Source organism: Typopeltis vanoorti, chromosome 14, assembly GCF_054136105.1.
Source record: "Typopeltis vanoorti isolate ZY-2024b chromosome 14, IOZ_Tvanoo_1.0, whole genome shotgun sequence".
Lineage (NCBI taxonomy): Eukaryota > Metazoa > Arthropoda > Arachnida > Uropygi > Thelyphonidae > Typopeltis > Typopeltis vanoorti.
The window spans coordinates 67,530,612-67,555,130 of record NC_143562.1 but is presented as its reverse complement, the minus strand read 5'-3'; the positions used below and the strand labels follow the sequence as shown (position 1 = coordinate 67,555,130).

At 37.2% G+C, this 24,519-nt stretch overlaps 1 protein-coding gene across 1 annotated transcript in view; it reads left to right on the top strand.

Moving 5' to 3' along the window:
- Nucleotides 1-9,308: 9,308 nt before the first annotated feature.
- LOC150099562 (protein qui-1-like) overlaps nucleotides 9,309-24,519 on the top strand; it is a 118,526-nt gene continuing 103,315 nt past the window's right edge. Inside the window, exon 1 of the mRNA XM_090403459.1 lies at nucleotides 9,309-9,461. Within this exon, the coding sequence (XP_090259585.1) occupies nucleotides 9,309-9,461 (153 nt within the window). The remainder of the gene's footprint in view (nucleotides 9,462-24,519) is intronic.

Below are 24,519 nucleotides of genomic sequence, written 5' to 3'. Positions count from 1 at the left end.
CCAGAGTAATAAATCAACGCACAAAATTAGTTTTATTCTTGTTAAAACGCTCCAAGCACTGTTCAGAGATTTTCATGTATGTGCGTCTTTGATCTACTGTGAGCAAGCGTGGCACCCATCTTGCGCAAAACTTTTTCATTTGCAATTCTTCATGCAAAATATATCCTAAATGTTCTTTTGAAATGCCTATAGTCTCAGCAATTTTACGCACTTTAAACTCGTCAGCCCATTTGTTAATTGTCTAAAACGAAGAAGAAGAGTGCCCATAAACGTTTATGAACTTCGAATGAATTTCTTTCGACGTTAAACCTTCTTTTACAAAGAATTTTATAATCGCACGATACTCAATTTTATCCATTTCAAGGGATACAAACAACACTTTTGCTTCAGACAACTGTATAAAACAAACTACTTGATAGAATGGCTTGCAATTTCACAAGGATGCTTATGACAGATGTAGCAACTTAGGAGAAAAAAAAATCTTGCCGACAGTGTTGCAATCTATGGTTGAGGCCGAGAACGTTTCAGACCACCCTCGTAAATTAGAGCATCCCATGTTATTAAAAAAAAAAATATATTTATTTTTAAAATTAACAGCAGGTGGGTAGACAGACAATCTACCACCTCTTGTTAATCTAGTTCGTACATTTTGGATCCGTATTATTTTATTTTAATTAACCCATTATAACAATAAAAGCTGCCAGATAAATACCTGTGTAGCCAAATTTCATACTGGTTCAGCGAACTCACTGGCCCCCCCCCCCAGCAAACCACCTTTTAGAAAAGTGAGCGTAGTTAAGGGATAAACTAAAGCGTCTAAACTTCAGCGTTAAACGCAGGCAGTCACTTTCAAAATAGAAAGTGACTGCCTGCCAGTTTTGATGAAGGGATAATCCAAAACGTGTGTGTGTGTGCGTCACTATTTACGATCTTTCAGCGAAAAGCGAGCCAAGAAGAGTATTAGTAACTAAAGGTGGGCTAACGGTATGCTGATGTTTACGAAACAGACAAGGTCCGCATAATTTTAGCATGGAGGAACCACTTTGAATTATGCGCCATCCTATTTCATTCTTATCCACAAAGTTACAGCGCCACCTTCAGGAGAAAAAAAACGTTCCTTTGGCTTCAAACACGGTTAGAAACAGCGTAACTCTGACATTCATTTAGATAACGAATTAAACGTTATTAGATGTTAATTAGGATTGTGATCAATCTTGCACTGCATTTTTATTGCTAAATACACGCGTATTGATGAGGATATCTTTCATTTTGCTAACTACAATACCGCGCGTGCTTCCAAAATTAAAAAAAAAAAAAAAAAAAAGATTACTAAATGGAAAATCAATAGAATGCAAATTATGACGTATATTAAAATCTACTAATGGATTATTAGTAGCCACTGTTGATTATCTTTACAGTCATTTATGCTACTAATTCGTTAGTTTATAGACATTCTGTCAGAATAAATTTATCCTTTCATCTGCATTTCGTAAATTCGTATATGAATTGCCTAAAAATACCTTGTAGTGTTTAGTTTAGTTTTAAATCTGTATTTACTAAGTATTTTCACTTTAAATGTATTGCTAAGAACCTCCCTTAATACATACTAATGAAAGACATTATACGAAATTGTGTAAATAATGGACACTTTAATAAATATTAATACTCACATGACTAGAATCAATTAATTCACAGGAAACATCTGCAAACCAAATTATTGCTTCGTTTCTATCAAACGTTATGAGTTGTATTTAAAAATATTTCGCAATAATTCTCATGAATAAAACATCACAAAAGAGAATTCGTGTCTGTCTTCGTTCTTGGTTGGATGGACACCAAAGAATTTTGTTTGAAAATTCCTGAACCTTTCAACCAAGAGAATGTCGCATCAAAACTATTTCTAACAGTGAAAATGTACGAATATATCAATACTTATAAGAAAATCTAATACGTGACAAGAGCAAAGATGACACAAGTTAAATCTGGCGTTAAACGAAATCACGTGACAATATCTGTGATAGAGGAATTTGCTCTTGTCTTTTCCGAATTCCTTATGTCGCTCTTTCCGACGTGCATCCTTAATAAATGAATAACAAATAAAAAAAATGGATCCTTCATTTCAAAGATGAAATACTTTTCACTTTAAATGGTGAACTTTGGCACCGTACTCTAAGTATCGCTGTACATACACTCCAGAATGTTGTATATTCACGTTCTACATCTTTCCATTTTTAATTCGGTTCTCTATCAATTCCATTCGTCTTTTACCAACGAAAAGAATCTAATAAAGATAGTTTAATTTTCCGGCTGCTTCCTTTCCGATCAGTTGTTTGAAACAAACGACGTCAAAGACTTACAAAATCTAGATAGAAACAACCGAAACTGAAAGATGCATTAAATGTCCAAATCTTCCTGCTCCCCATATAAAAAAAAATCTCCATATAATCTATCTTCTTCCACTAACTAGTCTTGCATTAATCCTTTCAACCTGTCTATCTTCACTGAGTGACTTCTACAACATGAAACATCTGTACACGTCTATCAATCCTCCACAGATTAGACCTGGTACATGTTGTTGATTATGAAACTATCTGCATAGTTCATGTTCTTAGACAGCACATACGGAAACGAACAGTAGTCCATTGAGGCGTGTTCTTGTCTCCTGAGAATCGAGACGCCGTGCAGAACAAAATTGGAACGTGTGTTACCTTCAAAGTTAGCAGAATAACATGCACAATCCTCTGCGGAACTCATTACGGAGAGTGTTAATAGCATCAACCTTCATTTAATATGCTTACAGTCTAGCGTTTTGCTTTTGAAGAGAGCAGTATGGTAACAAAGGAACACAGCAACGTTCAGCGACCTCTAGCGGTAAATATTCGATTTATTTTATATATATATATATTATGCTAGAATATTAACTTTAGTAAGAATCATTCTTTGATATTAAATTTTGGATTATTATCGTGAGATTTTCATTATTAACAAAGAATTAATTCGTGATATCATTTAATATTTAACAGTATATGACGTCATTGCAGTATTCTGAATTAAATAATTATAATCGATGTATTATTCATATTTTTTTAAATTATTCTCTAGCAACAAAATCACTTCTAAAAAGTTGACAAAAATAATCTAAGATTATAAAAAGTAATGATTATTTAGAAATCTCAACTTATATTTCTTTATTTGCAGAAATAATTCGGTGTTATCTTGGAAAAGCTGATTACCAGACGAGAACAAAAAAATCTTTTAATGCCAGTCACATAGCTTGTTAGAAAGGTAAGTTACAAAAATAAACCTTCATCGTTGCGTAAAAATTAAACAATGCTTCACGTGCAAGTATAAAAAAACTTTAGACACAAATAATTAATCCCAAAGCTACATTTCGCAAAGGCATAGTTCATTCATTATTTAATATTGCGTTCTCTCCACTTCCAGGTTTCAAAAATGAATAAATAATGATTCTAATTCGTTAAACCATACCAGTCGTCATTCTCTTGGTAGTTAGGTTATAAGAGAGAGGTAATAGATTTCCCTTAGGGTCAAAATAAACAACATCAGTCAATAGTAATTAAACATGAATAATTAAACTAAACATGTTTGGTCGTTTGATAATTAAAAATACAAAATTATTTAATACTGATCATTTATAAACAAACTTACATTAGAGCCTACCAGTTTCGCTAGTAAACTGTCTAGCTTTTTCAAGGCGTTAAAGGAATGCCATAAAAACTAGTAAATGCAAATTGAAAGGAACATAAAAACGTTGTCAACAAACTAGTAGCTAAGGTTGCACGTTCCTGTGACAGACTGAAAGGACTTATTGTTCTTATTCATTATCACGCGTGCGTGTTTGTTATAAACGTGTAATGGGATTACCGGCTAGCTGTAGTTCAGATCAATTTAAAGAGAGGATCAGGTTTTTCCACTAATTGTTTAGGATTGCACCTTGATTTCTGTTGAGGTTTCCGCCGGTTATTAACACTATTGTGACTTCTTTGAATAAACGATGTCTGTAGTCGTCATCCAGATATGGCATGGAGCTGTTTTGCCACTCTATCGCGTGGTTAGACGTACAGAAATGATGTGCTAAGCCGGAAGAAATACTTCTGTTGTGGTTTACATCACCAACATGTTTCTTTTTGTCTGATTTCTAAACTCCGTGAAGTTTGTCCGATGTAGGCAAGACCACAGGAGCAAGGAGTGTAATATACTCCTGGATATTTGTAGAAAGGCACCTTATCTTTTGGGGATCCTAAAACCTGTCTGATGCTGGTGGTTGGTTTGAAGACCACTCTGATGTTGTAGGCTCTTAGTATTCTGGCTATTTGATAAGAAATTTACTTGATGAAAGGAATCACTACAGTAGAAATGTGCTGGGAACGTGATTCTTCTTGTCTGGGATTGTCACCATATAGATATTTTTGATGATGTTTGGAGGATATCCATTTTGTGATAATGTGTTGGCTATTAGTGAGAGTTCAGTCTGTGTATCCTCCTATTCTGATATAAACTTTCTGGCCATATATTTCAACATGTGGATAATGCTCAGTTTGTGTGTCTTGTGATGGTTTCAAGTATAATGAAGATATCTTCCAGTATCTGTGGGCTTTCTGTAAATAGATAATTTGACACTATTTGATTCTTTCTTTACAGAGAAGAAGAATCAAACCCTCACAGCACATTTCTACTGTAGACTGTAGTGATCCCTTTCATGAAGTCAATTTCTTATCAAATAGCCAGAATACTAAGAGCCTACAACATCAGAGTGGTCTTCAAGCCAACCACCAGCATCACACAGGTTTTAGGATCCCCAAAAGATAAAGTTCCGTTCTACAAATATCCAGGAGTATATTACATTCCTGTGGTCTTGCCTACATCGGACAAACTTCACGAAGTTTAGAAATCAGACAAAAAGAACATGTTGGGTGATGTAAACTACAAAAAGTATCTCTTCCGGCTTAACCCATCATTTCTGTACGTCTAACCACACAATAGAGTGGCAAAACAGCTCCATGCCATATCTGGATGACGACTACAGACATCGTTTATTCAAGGAAGCCACAATAGTGTCGATAACCGACGGAAACCTCAACAGAAATCAGGGGGCAATCCTAAACAGTTCGTGGAAAAACCTGATCCTCTCTCTAAATCCATCTGAACTACAGCTAGCCAGTAATCCCATTACACGTTTACAACAAAGACGCACATGCGTGATAATGAATAAGAACAATAAGTCCTTTCAGTCTCTGTCACGCGAGCGTGTAACCTTAGCTACTAGTTCGTTGACAACGTTTTTACTGTTTTCTTTCAATTTGCATTTACTAGTTGTTATGTCATTCCTTAAACGCCTTGAAAAAACCTAGGCGGTTTGGGTTTTTTCAAGATATATAATGTAAGATGTTTGTAAATGATCAGTATTAAATAATTTTGTATTTTAAAACATGGATAATGTTATGTTGACTAGCAAACATTTCTTGAATACTAGAACCATCAGGACTTTAAAACTAAAGATCATTTGTTCCCAATTACGTTTTGTTTAAATTTTTGAATCACTTCCCCATTTTAGTATTCATATTAAAAATTAATATGAATAATAAAAATTCATTTTTATTATTCTACATTTTATTTATTTTTTTATAAAATAAAATTAAATGTAACAAGCAAAGTATAGTGTTCTTTCATTGTTGAAGTAATGTAAAAGCATCTATTATTGCATATTCAAATTATTGAAATTAACAAGTGCTGTCAACAATAATACACCATATTCATTGTTTGGTGACGTAATAATGGCTAATAAATTTTCAACAATATGTTAACTTTATAATTTAATGTCTGTTTCTCATTTTATTACGTAACAATGAATTAATAGTTTATTCAGTGAGTGTTTTAAAAATGACAACTTCGTAGCCTTCACACACATGTTTAATATATATATATATATATATATATATATATATATATATATATATATATATATATATATATATATATATATATATATTAAACTCAACAAATTGCACGTGTGCAAACTTGTCATAAATTTCGATATTTTTTATCTCCAAGCATTCCAAAAATCGCTTCTAACCAAGCATTATCTGTACGAAAGTAATCTGCACGAAACAAAATTAAATAATGCTAATATTTCTTTGCTAAGCAACCCTACATAAGCGCAGGAATGATTACTATTCTTAACTATTCCTTAATACTAGTTTGCATGAAGAAAATTTTATGCTGACAACTGAAAATTTCTTGGGGGTGAGTGTAACAGTTAAGTAGGTTTGAATAGCGTTACGAGTAGGCACAACTATAAGTCAAAGAATAAGAAAAAAAAAATTGTCTTGGTACAACTAAGTTAAAGCACACTTTCGACTTGTTCCTCTCTCTGAATCTGCCTACACAGGGGTATTCTTCCACTCTTCTTTTCTCCTCATCCCTTCTTCTCGTTCAAAAACTTGGAAAATTTGATTTGTATTCCTTCAGTAAAGCTTCACAAGCCACTCCTGGTGAAAGCGATTTTGGGAATCAGATTTTCCGAAAATTGTTACTATTGCCGACAATGTTCTTGCCAGTTTCGTACAGCAGATGCGGAAGAAGAAGGATGTGATCACAGATTTGAATTTTTGCGACGCTCCACAAAATAAAAAAAAAACTCACTCCGTTCTTCGAATATTAAAGCTGATGGACCGAATTGCATAGATCCTCCGTACCTTTCTTGAATATGTTAAGGCGAGTAAACCGGTTGTTCTATACGGAAATTGTTATACTGAAAACGGTAGCAATATCTAACCAGACAGAGATGAAAATTATTCCATAAAAAAAAGTGTTTTTTTTCTTAAATCTTTCCCACAAAATGCTGCATTTTATTTAACAATCTACATGCCAGTTCTTCTGTAAACCACTGCATTTCATTGTTTAAATCTGCGCGTGAAATATTCTATTCGATGGGGCACGTGTGTTTTTGGTTTGTGCTTTATTTTAATGCCAGTCTGTTGTTGAGATTTGCCTCGAGATATTTCTCCAGCGTATTCCCTCAAAATCTGAAATCTGTATTTTTCATGTCTAGGGAAAGATTACAACAGATTGTATACAAACGTACCTGGTCTGAGGCTATTGTTTAGTTGCCATGCTATCAGTTTTGTAGAAATTATTTTAAAAGAAATACGACATTCTCTAACAGGGCAGTTCTTAGCGAACTATTGCAAAGTGCTCTAAGGAAAATGCATTGTGATTTTCGACTCAGAAATATTAGATTAAACACGGTTGTTTGTAGGGTTTTTTATAGTCCAATAGATGTTAAAACTATTCAAAGATATATCACGTACTTCATAATTTAAAATCGTCGAATACAGAAAAATAAATTTTTCTGAATGGGACTGCTATTCTGAAAAGGTGCTAAATATGAGATAGTGGCTTTTTAATATGCTAAAGCCACTATCTCATATTTAGCACCTCCACATCGTGAAGATGTTGCGTTGGATATATCTGATATTTAAGTGAGGGTGAGTTAGCCAGTCTCGTGCGGTGGCGTATAGTTTCCATTCTAGAAAAACAGGTGTGTAGCCATTATTTTTTTCAATTATGTCTACCATTATTCATTTTATTATTCTTATACAGTTGTATCTCGCTAATCCGAACCTCTTTAGTCCGAACCCTCCAGTAATCCGAACGGCGGTTTGAAATAATAATAAAAAATTATTTATTACATATTATTTTATGCACTATTATTTTTATTTAATAATTATTTTAACTATTATTTATTTTATTATTATTACAGTACAGTATTTTTTTCATACTGTCGATTGTACAGTTATATTGTAGGCCTATTTTGATTTATTGTATTGCCGACAATACAATACATAATTAATATGAAACTTCTGCGAGTCTTTTATAGCTGCTTCAATTGCTAGTCACGTGTGACGTCAATCCCTTAACCTATCACTCACTTCCTAAGGTGCAACGATTAAGACTGCATGCGTGTGTGTATGAAAGGAAAAAAAAACTGACTTTTCATTCCAATTTTTTCTTAAAGAACATTATAATTGCAATTATAAGTTGTAAATTATATGCTGAAGCAAAATAAATGTAATCATTTTTTATTTATATTATTTTTTTTTATTTATTGTAAATTAAAAATTATAACTAGATTTAAAATTTACAATGATTTCTAAGTTTTAAAGCTTTTATCTTGTCAGTTAAATTCCAACACCATAAATATTTAAATATAAAATATATCTTAATATGAAAAACCATTGTAACGTGATAGTCATTCAAAATGTGTGTATTAATATTAATATTTTAGATAGAAGGGACAAGCTAGCAAAAGTAGATTTATTGTATGAGCCTGTCTCTCTCTCTCTCTCTCTCCCCTACTATCTAAATAAGCCATCAGATGACCTTTCGCCTACCATGCTCAAATGGTCTACAATGGTATTAGAGGTCTGACAGTTGACAAGTACTGCCCAATTAGTGTCCTCTTAAAGCACTTGATTGTGTTTGGACAGTAGCCTTGACATACAAAAGCGGTAGAAGAGAAACAAACTTCCGATTAAGTACACAAGTAAGATAAAAAAACAGAAGCAAATAGAGACAATAAAATCTACTGGTAAAGTAAACAAAGGTTTATAGCGACAGCTATGAGGTTTGTTTAAGGCTAAACGTTTCTTTGGTCATTTCATTGGCCGAATATTTCTGATAGGTTCTGCCTTTTGTCCATGGTCGGGCAACATACTCTTGAATTCGTAACTCGAAATTCAGCTGGTTAAGGTGGTCAGCTGAAATGCACACTACCCTATCAAAAGTCAGGGAGATATTTGCGTATATCAATTAAATATGCTTTTTTATTAATCATGTATGTTGCCTAGCCTTTAGCTAAAGAGCTTCGATTCTTTTCAAATAAGATTTTACGCCTAACTGGTCGGGATTGCGACTCAACTGATGAGGTCCCCAAGTGACTATTATCTTTCTGAAGAGTCATTACTAGATCGTAATGGCTTCATAAATAATCGCTGATCTACTTTATAGGCCATGTCATTTGGATAATTCGTAGTCATGCATTTTGCTGCAATCATAAGAATGGTCTCCTGACGTTTTGTAGTACAGTATATTTTACCTATAGATGGCGTGACCTCAAAAGAGATAGGTATCGCCTGTGCATAAGTTACATTACTTGCAAGTGTTTTTTGTGAAAAATAAGCAATAAACGGAAAACTAACAGAGGGTACTTCATCACAACTCGTAAGTACCCATGCTCCATTAAATCAGCTATTTTTTCAATTAAAAAACAGCTACGTGAAAGCGCTATGCCTACCGTACGAAGTAAATATGGCGGCAACAAAGGCCAACAACGGAAGATTACCTCAAGTCCCGTCGGCGTAGCGTCGCCGATCGAAAACGAACCAAATGACATCACGAAGTGTGGCAGCTGCGAAACCGAAGGTGAAGAAAGAAAAAATGTATATTGTGCGATTTCTGTTGCAACTGGCTGCATACTTCCTGCGTGAAAATAGATGAATCGGGGATAAAGCTTTTCACCGATCTCAACCAGCCCTACTTCTGTACGACGTACCTTCCTTCCGTAAAACAGCTACTAAACCTAGGCAAGAGAGTTGAAAACCTCGGACATCAGTTTAACACTATGATAGATATTTTCTCCTCTCAAATCAGAAAGCTGGAAACTAAGCTCGAGATACTCGACGACCAGTGCCCGACCACAAGTGCACCCGTACTAGCTAACGAACTTCGTGAACTAATCGCATCTACGGTACACGAGTTGCTCGAGGCCGAAAATAGGAGACTCATCGCCGTTATCCTGAACTTTTCTGACGGAAAACAATGATTCCTTAAAATAAGATGTCGGCAAACTAGCAGGAGAATGCAATTTCTATCTCAAAAATATCGTTAAATGCCATCGTTTCGGACCAATAAACAAAAGAAATAACGGAACGAACTTTCCATGTCTCGTGAAAGTGACCTGCGACACACTAACAAACACATCGAAATTAATGACGGCGATAAACAACAAGCTAAAGGACACAATTTTCGCCAGTTGCGCATACGTGCTCGACCTGATTTAACCTTTGCCCAGAGAGAACAAAGACGTCAACTCCGAAGACAACTAGAAGAAAAACGCCAAAATGGAGACAACAGTTGGATGATAGACTACAAACGAACCAGACTAGTGCAAAAACCCAAGTGACGCCACCAAGGAGACCAGTATGCAGGCACTACATAGGAAACGTGCAAGACCCTTGTGGTCAAATCCATGCCTCACAGAACCTTGCATATCCACTTTACCAACATCAGGCATAGCACTGTGCATCCGTGGTCTCAATTCACCTTAATAGGGTCCACTACCATCTGCAGTCCACCAAACCTCACCTACTCTTTTTAACAGAAACTCAAATCTCACCTTCCCCCAGCACTATCCATCTCAACCATCCTAACAATACACTATTTAACTCCTTTCGACCCAAGGGTGGCGTTTGTGCACATATGCACTTCGACATACCTTTGCCAGAGAGCACCTAACCTAGAATCGCCCAGCTTTGACCTTCTTTGGCTAAAGCTATTCCTCCTCCACTCAGTCAAATTCATCTGCTGTCTCTATTGCTCTCTTAATACCACCAATAATTCTGAGCTCTTTCATTTCTTCTCCCTAAAAGTTTATTTTCTCCAGTCCCACTCTCCTAACAGCGAAATCAACCTCCTGGGTTATTTTAATGTCCATAACACCGATTGGTTATCCTCCTCCAGTTGTACAGATCCTGCAGGCAGAGATGCTGAAACATTTGCCATCACTAATGACCATACACAAATTGTTCACATGCCAACCAGAATACTAGATAACCCGAACCACATCCCAAATACCCTAGATCTCTTCCTTACTAATGATCCCCTCCAAATATGTAGTGAGTCCCCCTGGGTAATTCTGACGACCACCTAGTGCTCATCTCGTCCCCCATGCAACAACGCTTACACAGTCACTCCCACGCAAGAGTAGTTTGTCTTTATAACAGTGTCAAATGGGACAGCCTCCGAGACTACTCTGCTTCATTCCCATGGTTGGATTATTGTTTCCGGTCTTCCAGTCCAAACATACGTACCGAGCGTATCACCAAAGTAATCTTCACTGGCATGAAAACATACATTCCCCACACTACTCTCAACTGCCATCCCCTAATTAAACCCTGGTTCTCCAAAAGATGTCCAAGGCTGTGCAAATGAAAAATCAGGCATACCACTGGCTCAAATCAAGAACCCCATCCTCCATCAATGCCTATAATGAAGCTTGAAACAGAAGCAAGAAAATTATGAATGTTTCTAAAACAGAATTTGAACGGGGAAAAAGCAGGAAGCTTGCAGCCTGTCCAAATGGCAGCCATGCCTTTTAGTCTCTTGCCAAGGCAATTGGCCATAACTTTTGCCCTACACTATTCCCACCTCTATCATACCCAGATTGCAACATCACCCAGAGAAAACGCTAACCTCCTAGCTTCACACTTTGCCTCCAATGCATACATAACTGACAATGGCAAATTCCCCCAGTCATTCCAACTTCCTAACATACAATGCCCCTATATCCTTTTGCCAAAAACATATCATAAACCTGTTGTTCAAGTCTAGAGGTAGTGCAACACTAGAGCAACTCGTGGTAAAGCTCTGATCACTATTCTTAGTATTTCCCATAATGTAAAACACATCTCACTAGGAGATGTATACTATTATACATTATTGGTGCGGGGTCACTACCCAGACCGGTTTCAACCTTTTTTGAGGTCTCCTCAGTGAGTAGAAAAAAGGTTGAAACCGATCTGGGTAATGACCCCCCACCCATAATGTATAATAGTATACATCTCCTAGTGAGATGTGTTTTACATTATGGGAAATACTAAGAATAGTGATCAGAGCTTTACCATGAGTTGCCCTGGTGTTGCACTACCTCTAGACTTGAACTATGTTCAGGCGCAAAATTAACTTGTTTTGGTTGTTTTATATATATATATATATATATATATAAAAAAAACAACTCATTTCTAAAAAGAGTGACAAATCCCTGCCATAACTACCGTCCTCTCTCACTCACTTCAGTCCTATCTAAAGTGATGGAGAAAACCATCAACTCTCAACTCGTACTCTACCTTGAAGGTACCCGGCTATTAAGCGCACACCAGTACGGATTCCGTCGAACCCGTTCAACAGGAGATCTACTCTCATACACCACCCATATCTGGACAAATGCCATGGAGAAATTCGGCGAATCCCAAGTAGATGCACTTGATATCTCTAAAGTCTTTGACCGGGACTGGCACAAAGACTTACTAAGCAAACTCCCATCATTTGGACTGTCTCGGGACTTCTGCAGATGGATTCCTGTCTCGACGAACACTATGTGTGATGGTAGACGGCTTCCTATCCTCTCACCATCCAATCAATGCTGGGGTCCCACAAGGTTCAGTATTCTCACCGACCCTCTTCCTTCTATACATCAATGACCAACTTCAGTTGACTCCAACCCAATACACAGTTTTGCAGATGACAGCACGTTGCACTCCTCCATCTCATTTGACAAACTGTATTCTACACAACTCACTTCAAACCACAGAACATCAACAACCACTGCCCTTAATTCTGACCTCCAAGCCATCGTCAACGCTAGTAAAACCCAGTTCTGTCTTATTTCCCACAAAAAAAGAACCATTTTCCTCCAGTATTATTTTTGATAACACTCAAATCCCCAGATAAGACGAAATTTCTCTTCTCGGAATTACCATGACATCAGGCGTCTCCTGACAAACACATCACAACCATTGCATCCTAAGCTTCCAAAAAAACTAGGATTTCTCTTTCGCTCAAGACGTTACTTCACTTCAAAACACCTGTTAACCTTATTCAAATCGCAGATCCGCCCAGCTATCGAATACTATTCTCACATTTGGAGTGGGGGAGCTCCTAAAAGCTTCCTCAAAATGGTTGACTCAATACAGAGGAGATCAATTAAACTGATAAATGACCCATGTCTCACCAACTCGCTCCCCTCACTTTCACATAGACGCTTGGTCTCTGCGATTTGTATATTCTATAAATATTTCCATGGGAAATGTTCATCTGAAACAGCATCAATAATTCCCCCACTCTGTACTAAGCCCATCCGAACACGTACAGGCACCTCCCAACATCCTTTCAGAGTACACCTTAAAACCCACAGAACAAGTTTCTTTTCCTCCTCCTTCATCCCTGCTACTGGGATAGTAGCAGGCATGAAGTCTTCCCCCTGGAATAGTCTTCCCCTGATGTATTACTACTCATATACGGTACTAGCGTACTGTAGGTTGACCAGCCAACTTCCCGTATATTGGCCCAACATAAGGAAGCAACTGTATAAAGTTATTTAAGTTATTAGATCAAAATAACCATCTTCATACCTGAGTGAAACATCAATGTACTGTAGATATGCTAGTTCCAGTATTCCTACAGTGTTCAGCTTAATACTCTTGTTTCCATGCAATTTTATTCCACTGACGTCACAAGTCGGATAACGACTGGCTATGTTCATAGCATCCAGAATTCTCTCTTCAATATACAGCATGCAGTGTTTTTGCTTCTGATTTTTTTCTGGAAGATTTCTTAGTTTCGCCGCTAGTAAATTATTACCAAGAGGGGTAGTATTTATGTCGTTCCTTCTACCCACGCTTCAAACGTTGTCTCTGGATAATCCACTGATAGCTGTGCGTGGGAGGAAGGTGCTGTTTGCACGTTTCCATCTAACTCGATTCCCTTCAATAGAGTGGATTGGAAAGGATTTAAGTTGGAAGTAAATATCCAAATTGCAGACGATGTTCTTTATATTAATCCTATCATATGAGAAGTACCAAAACCTACAAATACAATTAAGAAGTAACTTAGATAGATGTTAAAGAAATTGTAGTAATTTAAAATTTTATTTTTTTGTTAAAAATGTTTTTTATATACGAAATATAAAATCATCGTGTAGTCGATTAGTGAAAAAAGAAAAGAATAAAATAAAATGGTCAGGAATTGTATAGCATAAGCGAGTGGTAAGCAGCGCCCTCTAGCGGACACGATTGAAACTTTTCACCCAAATCTTAATTAAACATGGGAAACGTGAAAATGAATTTTTCGTATGTCGCAGACTTTTAGGAAAACTTACGGCTAATTTATATCGGCTGCATTTTCCGTCCGTTTCCATTTCTAGCAATCCCATTAATGATCGCCAGCCTGTAAGGCAAGGAAAATTATGCGAACTTGCCTTCCTGTAATTAAGGCGTACAAACGGGTCGACGGATAGGTGTTTCGCGTAGAAATTAGCCGGCGCGAGCACCGTCTGTTGTCAACGGCTCAAGATAAGTCATCTAAGATCAAGGTTCAGGAATAAATCTTTGCTTTCGTATGTTTGTTTTGTAAATCCAGAATTTCTTCGGAGATCGTTCGCGCGCGCAGTGCGAGTACACTTCAAGGCAGCTTTGTCTTCGAAATTACCAGTTCCAAATGGAAAGAATGACATTTTCATTAAATTAAACCAATTTATGTTTTCTTTCACTTAACTCACGTTTCTTCTTTCAAATTTTCTTTCTTCGTTTCTTAACTCTTTCGAACATTCTTCCCAATTACCGTTCTTCATCGATCCATTAAGTTGCTTTTTTTTTTATCTCTAGTTTTCCCTTTTTTGTTTGTAATTGACAACAGAACGTTAAACTAGATAATTTAAATAATTTCACTTCTATTAAACTCACTCCCGTAAGTTTACTAAACATCAGCGCCATCTTTGAGTCCAAGGGTGAACTATGACACATTGCATTTCTCAGATAAGAGAACATTGCTTGGTAAAAAAAAAAAATAAAATAAAAAAATAAAAAATAAATAAAAAATAAAAAAAGTTAAACCTTTTTTTTCATCATGGACCACATGATCTTGCAGAAAACCAACATCGGCTAGTTATCTTTATCCACTAATTGGAATTTTGTGCATCTTTAAAGAAGCCAGTCATCCACACCTCCGGATAGTTTAGATATCCTTGTTTCGTATGTCTTGCAGTACTTTGTATCACTTCAAAGGCGGCGGCGAGGAGTTGAAGTTAATCGACCGTGAGATGCGGTGATTAATACCCTTGGAGGATAATGGATGGCAATGCTGTAGCCAATGAAGTTCTGAGGCTCGGCTATTGCTGTTACCGTCTTGCCATGATCAGAGCATTAATAGCTCAATAACACCTTATCCCTACACTGTCCTGTACAGATAACGGGGAAGATGAAAAGCATTCTTGCTTCGCCCCTTTAAGCCAGTCCTTATAAGGACTATCACTTCAGAATGCGGGGATTATGTTTACTTATATAGCTTTCTTTATATTTGATTGCATTTTTTCTGTTTCATGGATCCTTCATGATTGTAATGGCAATTAGAATCACTTGTCCATTCCAGTGTAATCCGTCTATAGCTCAGATTTCGAGAAATATTCGTGCATATCCTTTAAGGAGATTGAGGGCGCTATTACTGTGGCTTAGTTTATTTTGAGACTACAGTGGTGCCAAGTGGAATAATCTCCGTAATTTCCACTCTTGTTTCCCATGATATTCAGCGCCTTAAATATAATTCACTATTCTGAGAGTTGGCAATAACTGCTTAAAATGTTGTCCTTCCTGTGGATGGACGACATCCAATATCAGCCTCCTGTATCAGTAAGAATAAACTCAAACAGTGACAGAAGAAAATAATCAACTCTACAGTCCAATACGAATTTTTTCTTTAATTTACAGGAGTTTTCTAAGAATTTAATTATGCAAACCAAGCTTTAAGCGCCAATTAAGCATCGTCATACTTATAACTACGAAGGTTTTACAAGAGTTCAGTATTTTTGTTAATCTAAAAAAAAACAAGTGAATATTTTCCTTACATATCTAAGATACAGTGCAACAAAAACGTTTTGTTTAAAAGCTATGATTTCTTTTCAAAATATAGGATTACCAAGACGCATGAGAACTCATTGTTATACTGCGATATTTTAAATTACGAGGACCTCTCCGTCAGGATCAATTGTTTTCATTTCTGTTTACTCTACGGATTAGGTTTAATCAAAAAAAAAAAAAGGGTCCAAAGTCTTTTCCCAATACTTTTGGAAATTAGTGTATGTATAATCCCTGACGTTTCTTCATCATCATGATATCGGAATTGCAGAAATTAATTTGCTTTTAATAGACGACTGAATGACCTTAATATCATCGATATTTTGCGAATTCCACTAACACTGCGCTGTATCAGCCAAATATATATATGTATTTTTTTTTTAATTTTCTTCTTGGTTGGAAAATGACTCTCAAAGCTATTTTCCCCAATGTCTTTCTGTTAAGACGTTTGCAAGGCTTGTTTCTGGAGTTTTGCAAGACAATATAACATAATGCGAGTAATATTTTTTTACGGAATAGGTCTACAGAATTGAATTCCTAAGATGCATTTCTCATTCCTCTAAAGCTGTTTTGGGAATATGGAGTCTCTCTTTCTCTCTATCTCTCTCTCATTTATTGAAGTTTGCTTTTTTGTTTTCTTTTGTGACCCAGCGTGCAATTCAAACTTCGAAATGATTGTATGTTTGGACTGTTTTCTATTAAATTACTTTTCCCAGAAAATCGCTAAATTCATTTATCAAAATATTTGCGCTAACAAAAAAAGAAGGAAAAATTTTATAAGGTAGGCTTCATTTTCTTCTTTATCAAAAGAGCAAATAAGCGTCTTCATTGATGGAAAGAATTAAAGTGCTTGAAGATCTTATGGTGAATGTTCTTTGGTTTTTTTTTTTTTTTTTGAACTGTGAATATTTGCAACGTGATTATGGATATGAACACAATCGCAAAAGGTGAGATTCATAATAGCATCCTGTTTACGTGACGTCACTGATTACGTCAGCAAATTGAAATATTTGTTGTCAACTAAGATAATTTGGGTTTTATGTAACTATGCCGTACTATCGTAATACCCTGTGCGTTCAGGGGAATATCAGGGATTTTAGATGATTTGGGATTGCTGTATAGTACCATCATTGTCTACCAAAAAGTATTTCATTTAAGATGTAATTAATTAAGATTAGGACCAGCATTGTATTTCAAGTTGTTAAGCATACTCTCGTATAAGTTTTTAAATATCCTGAACTATAAGGTTTGATTACTTCTAGGACAAATTACGACGCAATAATGGCTTTTGAGGATGAATAACGTATTTAATTTTTTTTTAAATTTTATTATTACATTTGAAGACATTTTTCATTTAAAATGAGTCCTTCCCACAGCTTTTATGCAAAGAAAATTAAATCTATGCTAATATTTATTAGCAGAGATTAATGTTTTTCAGGGGATTGGAATCGCGAGACCCTCTCTAATTCAGCAAAACTAGTTTAGATATACACACCACAAAAAAAAAGCAAACTGCTCAAGATGAAAATGCCATTATAAAACATTATTTTGTAACAACAGTATTATTGTATAGTGACGTCACAATATATAACAATATTATTATTGTATAGTGACGTCACAATATCACGATATATGCACCTAGCAGTGTCAATTGTTGCATTGTTGTTATCATTTGGAATCTTTTTTTCTTTAATTTTGCTACTGAAACTATAGATTTTCACGTAAATTGAGAGATTGCAACGACCACATTTCATAGAAATGTTCAATATTTTTCTCTCCACCTACAAATATGTACGAAACAGATGTATGTTGTTCTTTTCCTATTTTTCTCACAGAGGAATGTGAAGAACAACCTACACAATTTATCTCTCACATCCCACTCAAATTCCTTTTAAAAAATAAAACTCGTGACTATCCCTTATCAAATGACGTTATCATTCCCAACAAACCATCGGAAGAAATTGCATAAAATCCAATAGTATCCAGCTAGTCAATAATTGTGTGTAAGCCACAAGCGAATTTCGAGGTTTAATTCTGTCATCTGTTCGTTCCGAGTTTGATTCACCGTCGAGCGTCCGTTAGAGGGAGTTTCATGTAATAAAGTTTCCCGGACAACGGACAAGGCATTAAGGAAAACGATTAGATTGTCGGCTCTTCCTTTATTATCTGAATGCCAGCTAGATCCACATCCCTTTCTACTGGCTCGGTACACAAAATTTAATTATCCCGTGTAGAAAATGCACGGAGTTAGAGGAGTAAAATTCACGCCACGTCTAAGTCTCCATCTAGGCAATTTCCACCGAACACGGACACACGTGATTGTGTGGCTATCCGGTAATGCCAAATAGGTTTGCTAACTCGGAAAGTAATTGAGGCTTTAAGTAAGAAATTTCCAAGCTCCTAATTGTATCATGTTAATCCATAAAGTTTCTCGGAGACCAACTTCATGGAGTTTAGAAATAGAATGTTAACTCGCAGTAAGCTATAATCGTATATATCTGATCATTTGGAATAATTGTCATAAATGTATTGAGTTAGGTGGATTTCTTTGTATCTAATAAACAGTATGTTTATTAGTTTAAACGGAAGAAGTTGTTTATGTGTTTTACTTTTATTTCATTTTAGTTGAAATTATAAAGTTTAAAATATTAAATAATTTAAAATAGTAAACTAAAATTTAATTATAAAGTTTTAATTAATTCTAAATATCTTTTATAACTTTAATAATACTTCTTACACCTTTAAATATCTTAAATGTTTTAATTATATAAAATTATTGCAATTAATGGTAGTCAAGTGGTATTGGTGAGAACCACCATACCCTTGGAGGGTAATGGATGGCAATGCTGTAGCCAATGAAGTTCTAAATGAGGCTAGGCTATTGCTGTTACCCTCCTGCCATGATCAGAGCTTTAATAGCTCAATAACAGCTTATCCCTACACTGTCCTCTACAGATAACGGGGAAGATAAAAAGCATTCTTGCTTCGCCCCTTTAAGCCAGTCCTTATAAGGAATAAGGTAGTCAAGTGGACGGATTAATACCCTTGGAGGGTAATGGATGGCAATGCTGTACTAATGAAGTTTAACTGAGGTTCGGCTGTTGCTGTTACCCCCTTGGGTGATGAGATTCGAGAGTTTTTGAGTTCGCTCTCTTAAGGTTTTTGCCTTAAGGGAGCAATTTGAGTCTCCGAGGAGAGTGTTCTCCGGCACGGCCGCTGAGGGGCTTTGTCGGTGAATTATTTTCCTCGGAAAATTTGAGCGGTTTGGCTCGGTGGTGGCGTGTGGGTGGTAGGCCATCACTGAGTTGAGCCAACGCTGAGATGGACGGTCTTTCGCCCACGAATGAGTGGCCTAGGGATCGTCCGAATCCGAATTTTTAGAGACGGCTTTACCTTTAAATATGGCAATGCTGTACCAATGAAGTTTAACTGAGGTTCGGCTGTTGCTCTTACCCCCTTGGGTGATGAGATTCGAGAGTTTTTGAGTTCGCTCTTTTAAGGTTTTTGCCTTAAGGGAGCAATTTGAGTCTCCGAGGAGAGTGTTCTCCGGCACGGCCCGCTGAGGGGCTTTGTCGGTGAATTATTTTCCTAGGAATTTGAGCGGTTCGGCTCGGTGGTGGCGTGTGGGTGGAAGGCCATCACTGAGTGGAGCCAACGCTGAGATGGACGGTCCTTCGCCCACGAATGAGTGGCCTAGGGATCGTCCGAATTTTTAGAGACGGCTTTACCTTTAAATATGGCAATGCAGTAGCCAATGAAGTTCTAACTGAGGCTCGGCTTTGCTGTTACCCTCCTGCCATGATCAGAGCTTTAATAGCTGAATAACACCTTATCCCTACACTGTCCTCTACAGATAACGGAGAAGATGAAAAGCATTCGCCCCTTTAAGCCAGTCCTTATAAGAACTATAAGGTAGTCAAGTGTGATCTTGCAGAAAAATTCTTCGTGAAGTCAAGTTCACATTCAAACCCACTAATAGTACAAGCTGTCAATTACAACGAGACTGATTACTACAAACACAAAAGACCGAAGGCTATTCTTCTCTCAACCGATCATAGCTAACACAACTGCCCTCAGAGGGCAAGCTTAATTGCTCACAAATCTCCCACTCCCAAACAACTCTCATTACAGATAAGGGGGAATATGAAAAGCACTAGTGCTTCACCCATCCTGTCAGTAATGTTATTGGTTGGTTGGTAGTCAAGTAAATATAGTAGAATTTTGAGTATAATATAATGATTCCTTTTCAAAAGTGAAAAATCAACGACCGTTTTAGAAGCACCCCTGGGGGGTCAACAGCTAAAACAGATCAGCTGAGGCCTCTTTCATCTACTCTACTACTATGCACTCTATCTTTATTTCCTCTCCTACTATCTGCTGAACCTCAGCCTATCTTACTCCACAGGCCAATGATGAGATACGTTGAACTCATAAAATTTTTATCTCGAGTTCGGAGAAGCCTAGTTGGCAACACGAATTTCAAAAAAAAAAAATATCCGTTTTGATAAGGTTTCACAAATAAATAAAAAAATAACGTAACGGAATAAAATACCTTACTTAATAGGTTCTTTTCTAATTACTACAAAAACTCTTTTAGGCCTTTTTCCACGTAAATCGATATTGCATGTAAGTAGTTTGCCCTCTCGGAAACGCCCATTAAAAAAAAAAAAGTTAATTTCATCTGAATATTGCACTAAAACCTATAACGACCGTCAACTATCATAGTTTCGTACAAAATCACAGAGAAAATATTTTTATTTTTTTACTTTTATCGAATGACTCAGATAAAATTCAGAAATCCGTTCAAAATATTGTAAACAAAGCATAGAGCCAAGGTCACTACTGTACGATATTTAATGGGGGGAAAAAGAAATGAAGAGAAAAAAAATCGCTAAACAGAAACTCACTATAACCAGGTTGAACTGCAGATAATTGATATAAGATCGTATTATATTCGAGTTTTAAAGAAGTTGTTTATGTGTTTTACTTTTATTTCATTTTATTTGAAATTATAGAGTTAAAAATATTAAATAATTTAAAATGTTAAACTTAATTTAATTATAAAGCTTTAATTAATTTAAATCATTTTTTAAAATTTAATAATAATTCTTACACCTTTAAATATTTTATATGTTTTAATTATATAAAATTATATCAATTAATGGTAGCCAAGTGGTAAGAATCGGTGCCATGATGATGTCTGATTTTGAAGGCTACAACATTCTATTTACAGAAAATTGTTAAACAGTAGACTAGCACTTCGTAGTATCTGTTCTTAACTTAATATCGGTACGAATCCCATCGGGGTTCACGATATTCAATCGGAAATTTACAGATCTTCCTAAACCTCGGACCGGGGCAATAATAAACACTTGGTGGTGGGAATAGTTAGCCCCCCCCCCTTGCCAGCTATGGCCAATGTTTTGCCGCGCACGCGGACTCTCGGCATCGAGACTGAATCCGATCTGAGACCCCGACCTTTGGCCAAGGCCCTCATTGACAGCGTCGGTGCGGACCAGATTTTCGGATTCACTCCCTTTGGTGATGGCAGATACTAAGTTGTAGTTAGGAGTGCTGAAACTAGAGACAAATTACTCGAAGGCTTTCAATGTAATGGAAAGGGAATTGTTCCATTTATGGTGGGGAGCATTATCAAAATGCTTAAAATCCCCAGATTCCCCTTGGAGTATATACAAAGTGACGAAAAAGTCATCCATGAAGTGTTCGGAAAATGGGGCGTTGTACACAACATACAAGTCCTGAACGATGCAGACAACCTTCAATGGAAGTCGGGCGAGGTCATTATCTCCCTCGAGATGAAAACGCCTGTTCACAACTTTGTTGTTATCGGATCCGCCAGAGTAATGATTACCTACCCTGGCGTAAAGAAACAGTGTTTCCGATGTGGTGCCTTCACTCACCTTGGGGCAGACTGTCCTAGAGTTAAGTGCAAAAACTGCCTCCAAGCAAGCCACAATCAAGAAAAATGTGAGGAAGCTTGCCTGAAATGCGGGATCATTGACCACAAAGTGGACACATGCCCATCAAGAACCCTGCCAGAGAGGATGGAAGGTGCAATCACACCTGCAACTGCACCAAGCAATGGAAATAGCACAGCACAGGAAGCTTCTCCACTAAAGGCCACTCCTGATGCTACAGAAAGCCATCCCTCCACCTCTAAGACAACCAAGAAAAACCGTAAGGGAAAAAAAATTTCCACAATAGAAACGAGCAGTAAAAACCACACAGAAGAAACAGTCGATATAACTATAGTAGAAGAAAGAGAAGCTACAAATACTAATATAGATATAGCCAAGGAAGAAGAAAAGATGGAGGCAGATACCAACACTTCAAAGCGGCCATTAAGCCCACAAGAAGAAGAGTTGATAACACCAAAAACAGCTAAAGTATCTGAGACCGCCCACCCAGAAGTCCCTCATGCAAAAGCAGGGGAGACTCCAAGCCATCTTATTAGAGGTATCCCTGGGGTGGCGGATAAATTCAAAGAAGGCGATGGCAAAATTAGGAGAACCTGAACTCCTCCTTACAGGGAAGCATGGACCTGATGTTGTCAGTGCAAAATGAGGTGACCTTTTCGTTGATGACATCAGCCCTGATCAAGTTGAGGTAGCTATGGATTTAGATGAGGAGGCAGTTTCGGCGTTTTTTATAGCTCTCTGCAAACTGGACATGGTCAAGGGAAGTGAAGTGGCCAAGAGAATATTAACAGCCCACAACAAAAGAAAGACAGAGTAACCACCTTGTGGGTTTTCTGTACTCAGCTTCACTGGTTTTTAGATCCCACAGGTGGGGGAGGACCTGAGAACCCGAGCGGCGAAGGCTTACAGCGAGGCGGTGCAGTTCCTTGTGAGCTGTATCACTCGGGTCAGATCCTTCCTCCACCTCTAAATTTAGTTTTCCATTCCTTTGGCTTTCTCATACTTATGTTATACTTTCTGTTTGTTACATGTTTTCCTTTTCAGGATTTTTCCTTTTTCTAAAGTGAAAAATCAACGACCGTTTTAGAAACGCCCCTGGGGGGCAAACAGTTAAAACAGGTCAACTGAGGCCTCTTTTACCTACTCTACCACTATGCACTCTATCTTTATTTCCTCTCCTACTATCTGCTGACTCTCAGCCTATCTTACTCTACAGGCCAATGATGAAGTTTGTTGAACTCACAATATATATATATATATATATATATATATATATATATATATATATATATTGAAGTTTGAGGCTATGTGGTTAATGGTTTAGTGAATCAGGTCGGATAAGAGATTTTTTCAGATAGGTCTGGTCATTGCGAGTGTGATCGCGAATAGCTATCGTGGGAATAAAGACCTCCTTTCTCATGAGAATTCGCCGTAAAGTCTATATTTCCAAGTCGCGCTGTTCATTGTCATTCGAATGTGTTTTGAGTGTTGATTGCGGTCTCGCGATAGTCCTTTAGTGTGATGTATTTTGTGTTTATACGCTATACGGAAGTTCTTGGGATCCAGCTCAGGTAAGCATATATTTGACTATTTTAAACATGACCAGTCCAATCGTTGGATAAGAAGCTGGCGTTCGACTTCCTCAAAAAACTGTTGAAGAAATTTGAGGTAGAGTGTCCAGGGTTTCTAAACCTATATTCAGCGAGAGACGACTCTACAGAAGGGAACAACTCAACACCAGGGGAAGAAGGGAAGACGAATCTGATAATCTCTGCTCCCACTCCAAAACATGACACAGAAACCCATGCTCGGAAAAAACATAAAACAGCGGAGACTCAGATAAACGAGGGGATGGAAGACGATACCCCCAACACTGACCTCCCCACACTCAACAACGAAAAGGTTCCTCCAATTGTTCTACGGGAAAAAGAACGTTGGACGGCCCTTAGGCTTATTATGCAAAACCACCAAATTGTCTATTCATGGGCAAAAACGTAGACGATGGACTTAAAATCCAGCCTGCCACAGTAGGCGACTACAGACTCCTCATAAAAACCATGGACGAGTCAAATATTAAATATCATACTTGCTCAGGGGAGTAACAGAAAACATCTGCACAGATGAAATAACTGAAGATCTCTGCATCCACGATCTCCCACCTGTCAAGGTTAGCAGAATGCTACGGGCTGACAAGAGTCCAATGCCCCTAGTACTCGTTAAGATACCCAAAACACACAAGAACATATACAACTTAACGACGATCTGTGGTCTGAAAATCACAACAGAACCACTAAGGAAAAGAGCCTCGTCGGGCCAGTGCTACAGATGTCAGAAGTACGGACACGCACAGAAACTTTGAAGAGCAGACTACAAATGCCTCAAATGTGGGCAAAACCACCCCACAGCAACCAGCTCAAAACCCAGGACCTCACCAGCCAAATGCGCGAACTGCGGGGGCCCCCACCCGGCAAACTACAGAGGCTGCAGTCACTACCCTAAGAATAAAACAGACAACAAAAGGAAACAGATCTCTCAACCCTGCCCGCAGGCACCAGAGTTGACGACTCGCCAGTTGCCTGACACTCAACAAAAGACAACAAAATACCAGCTCTCACAAATGGAAAATACCAACAGTCTGGAAAGCCACCGTCGAA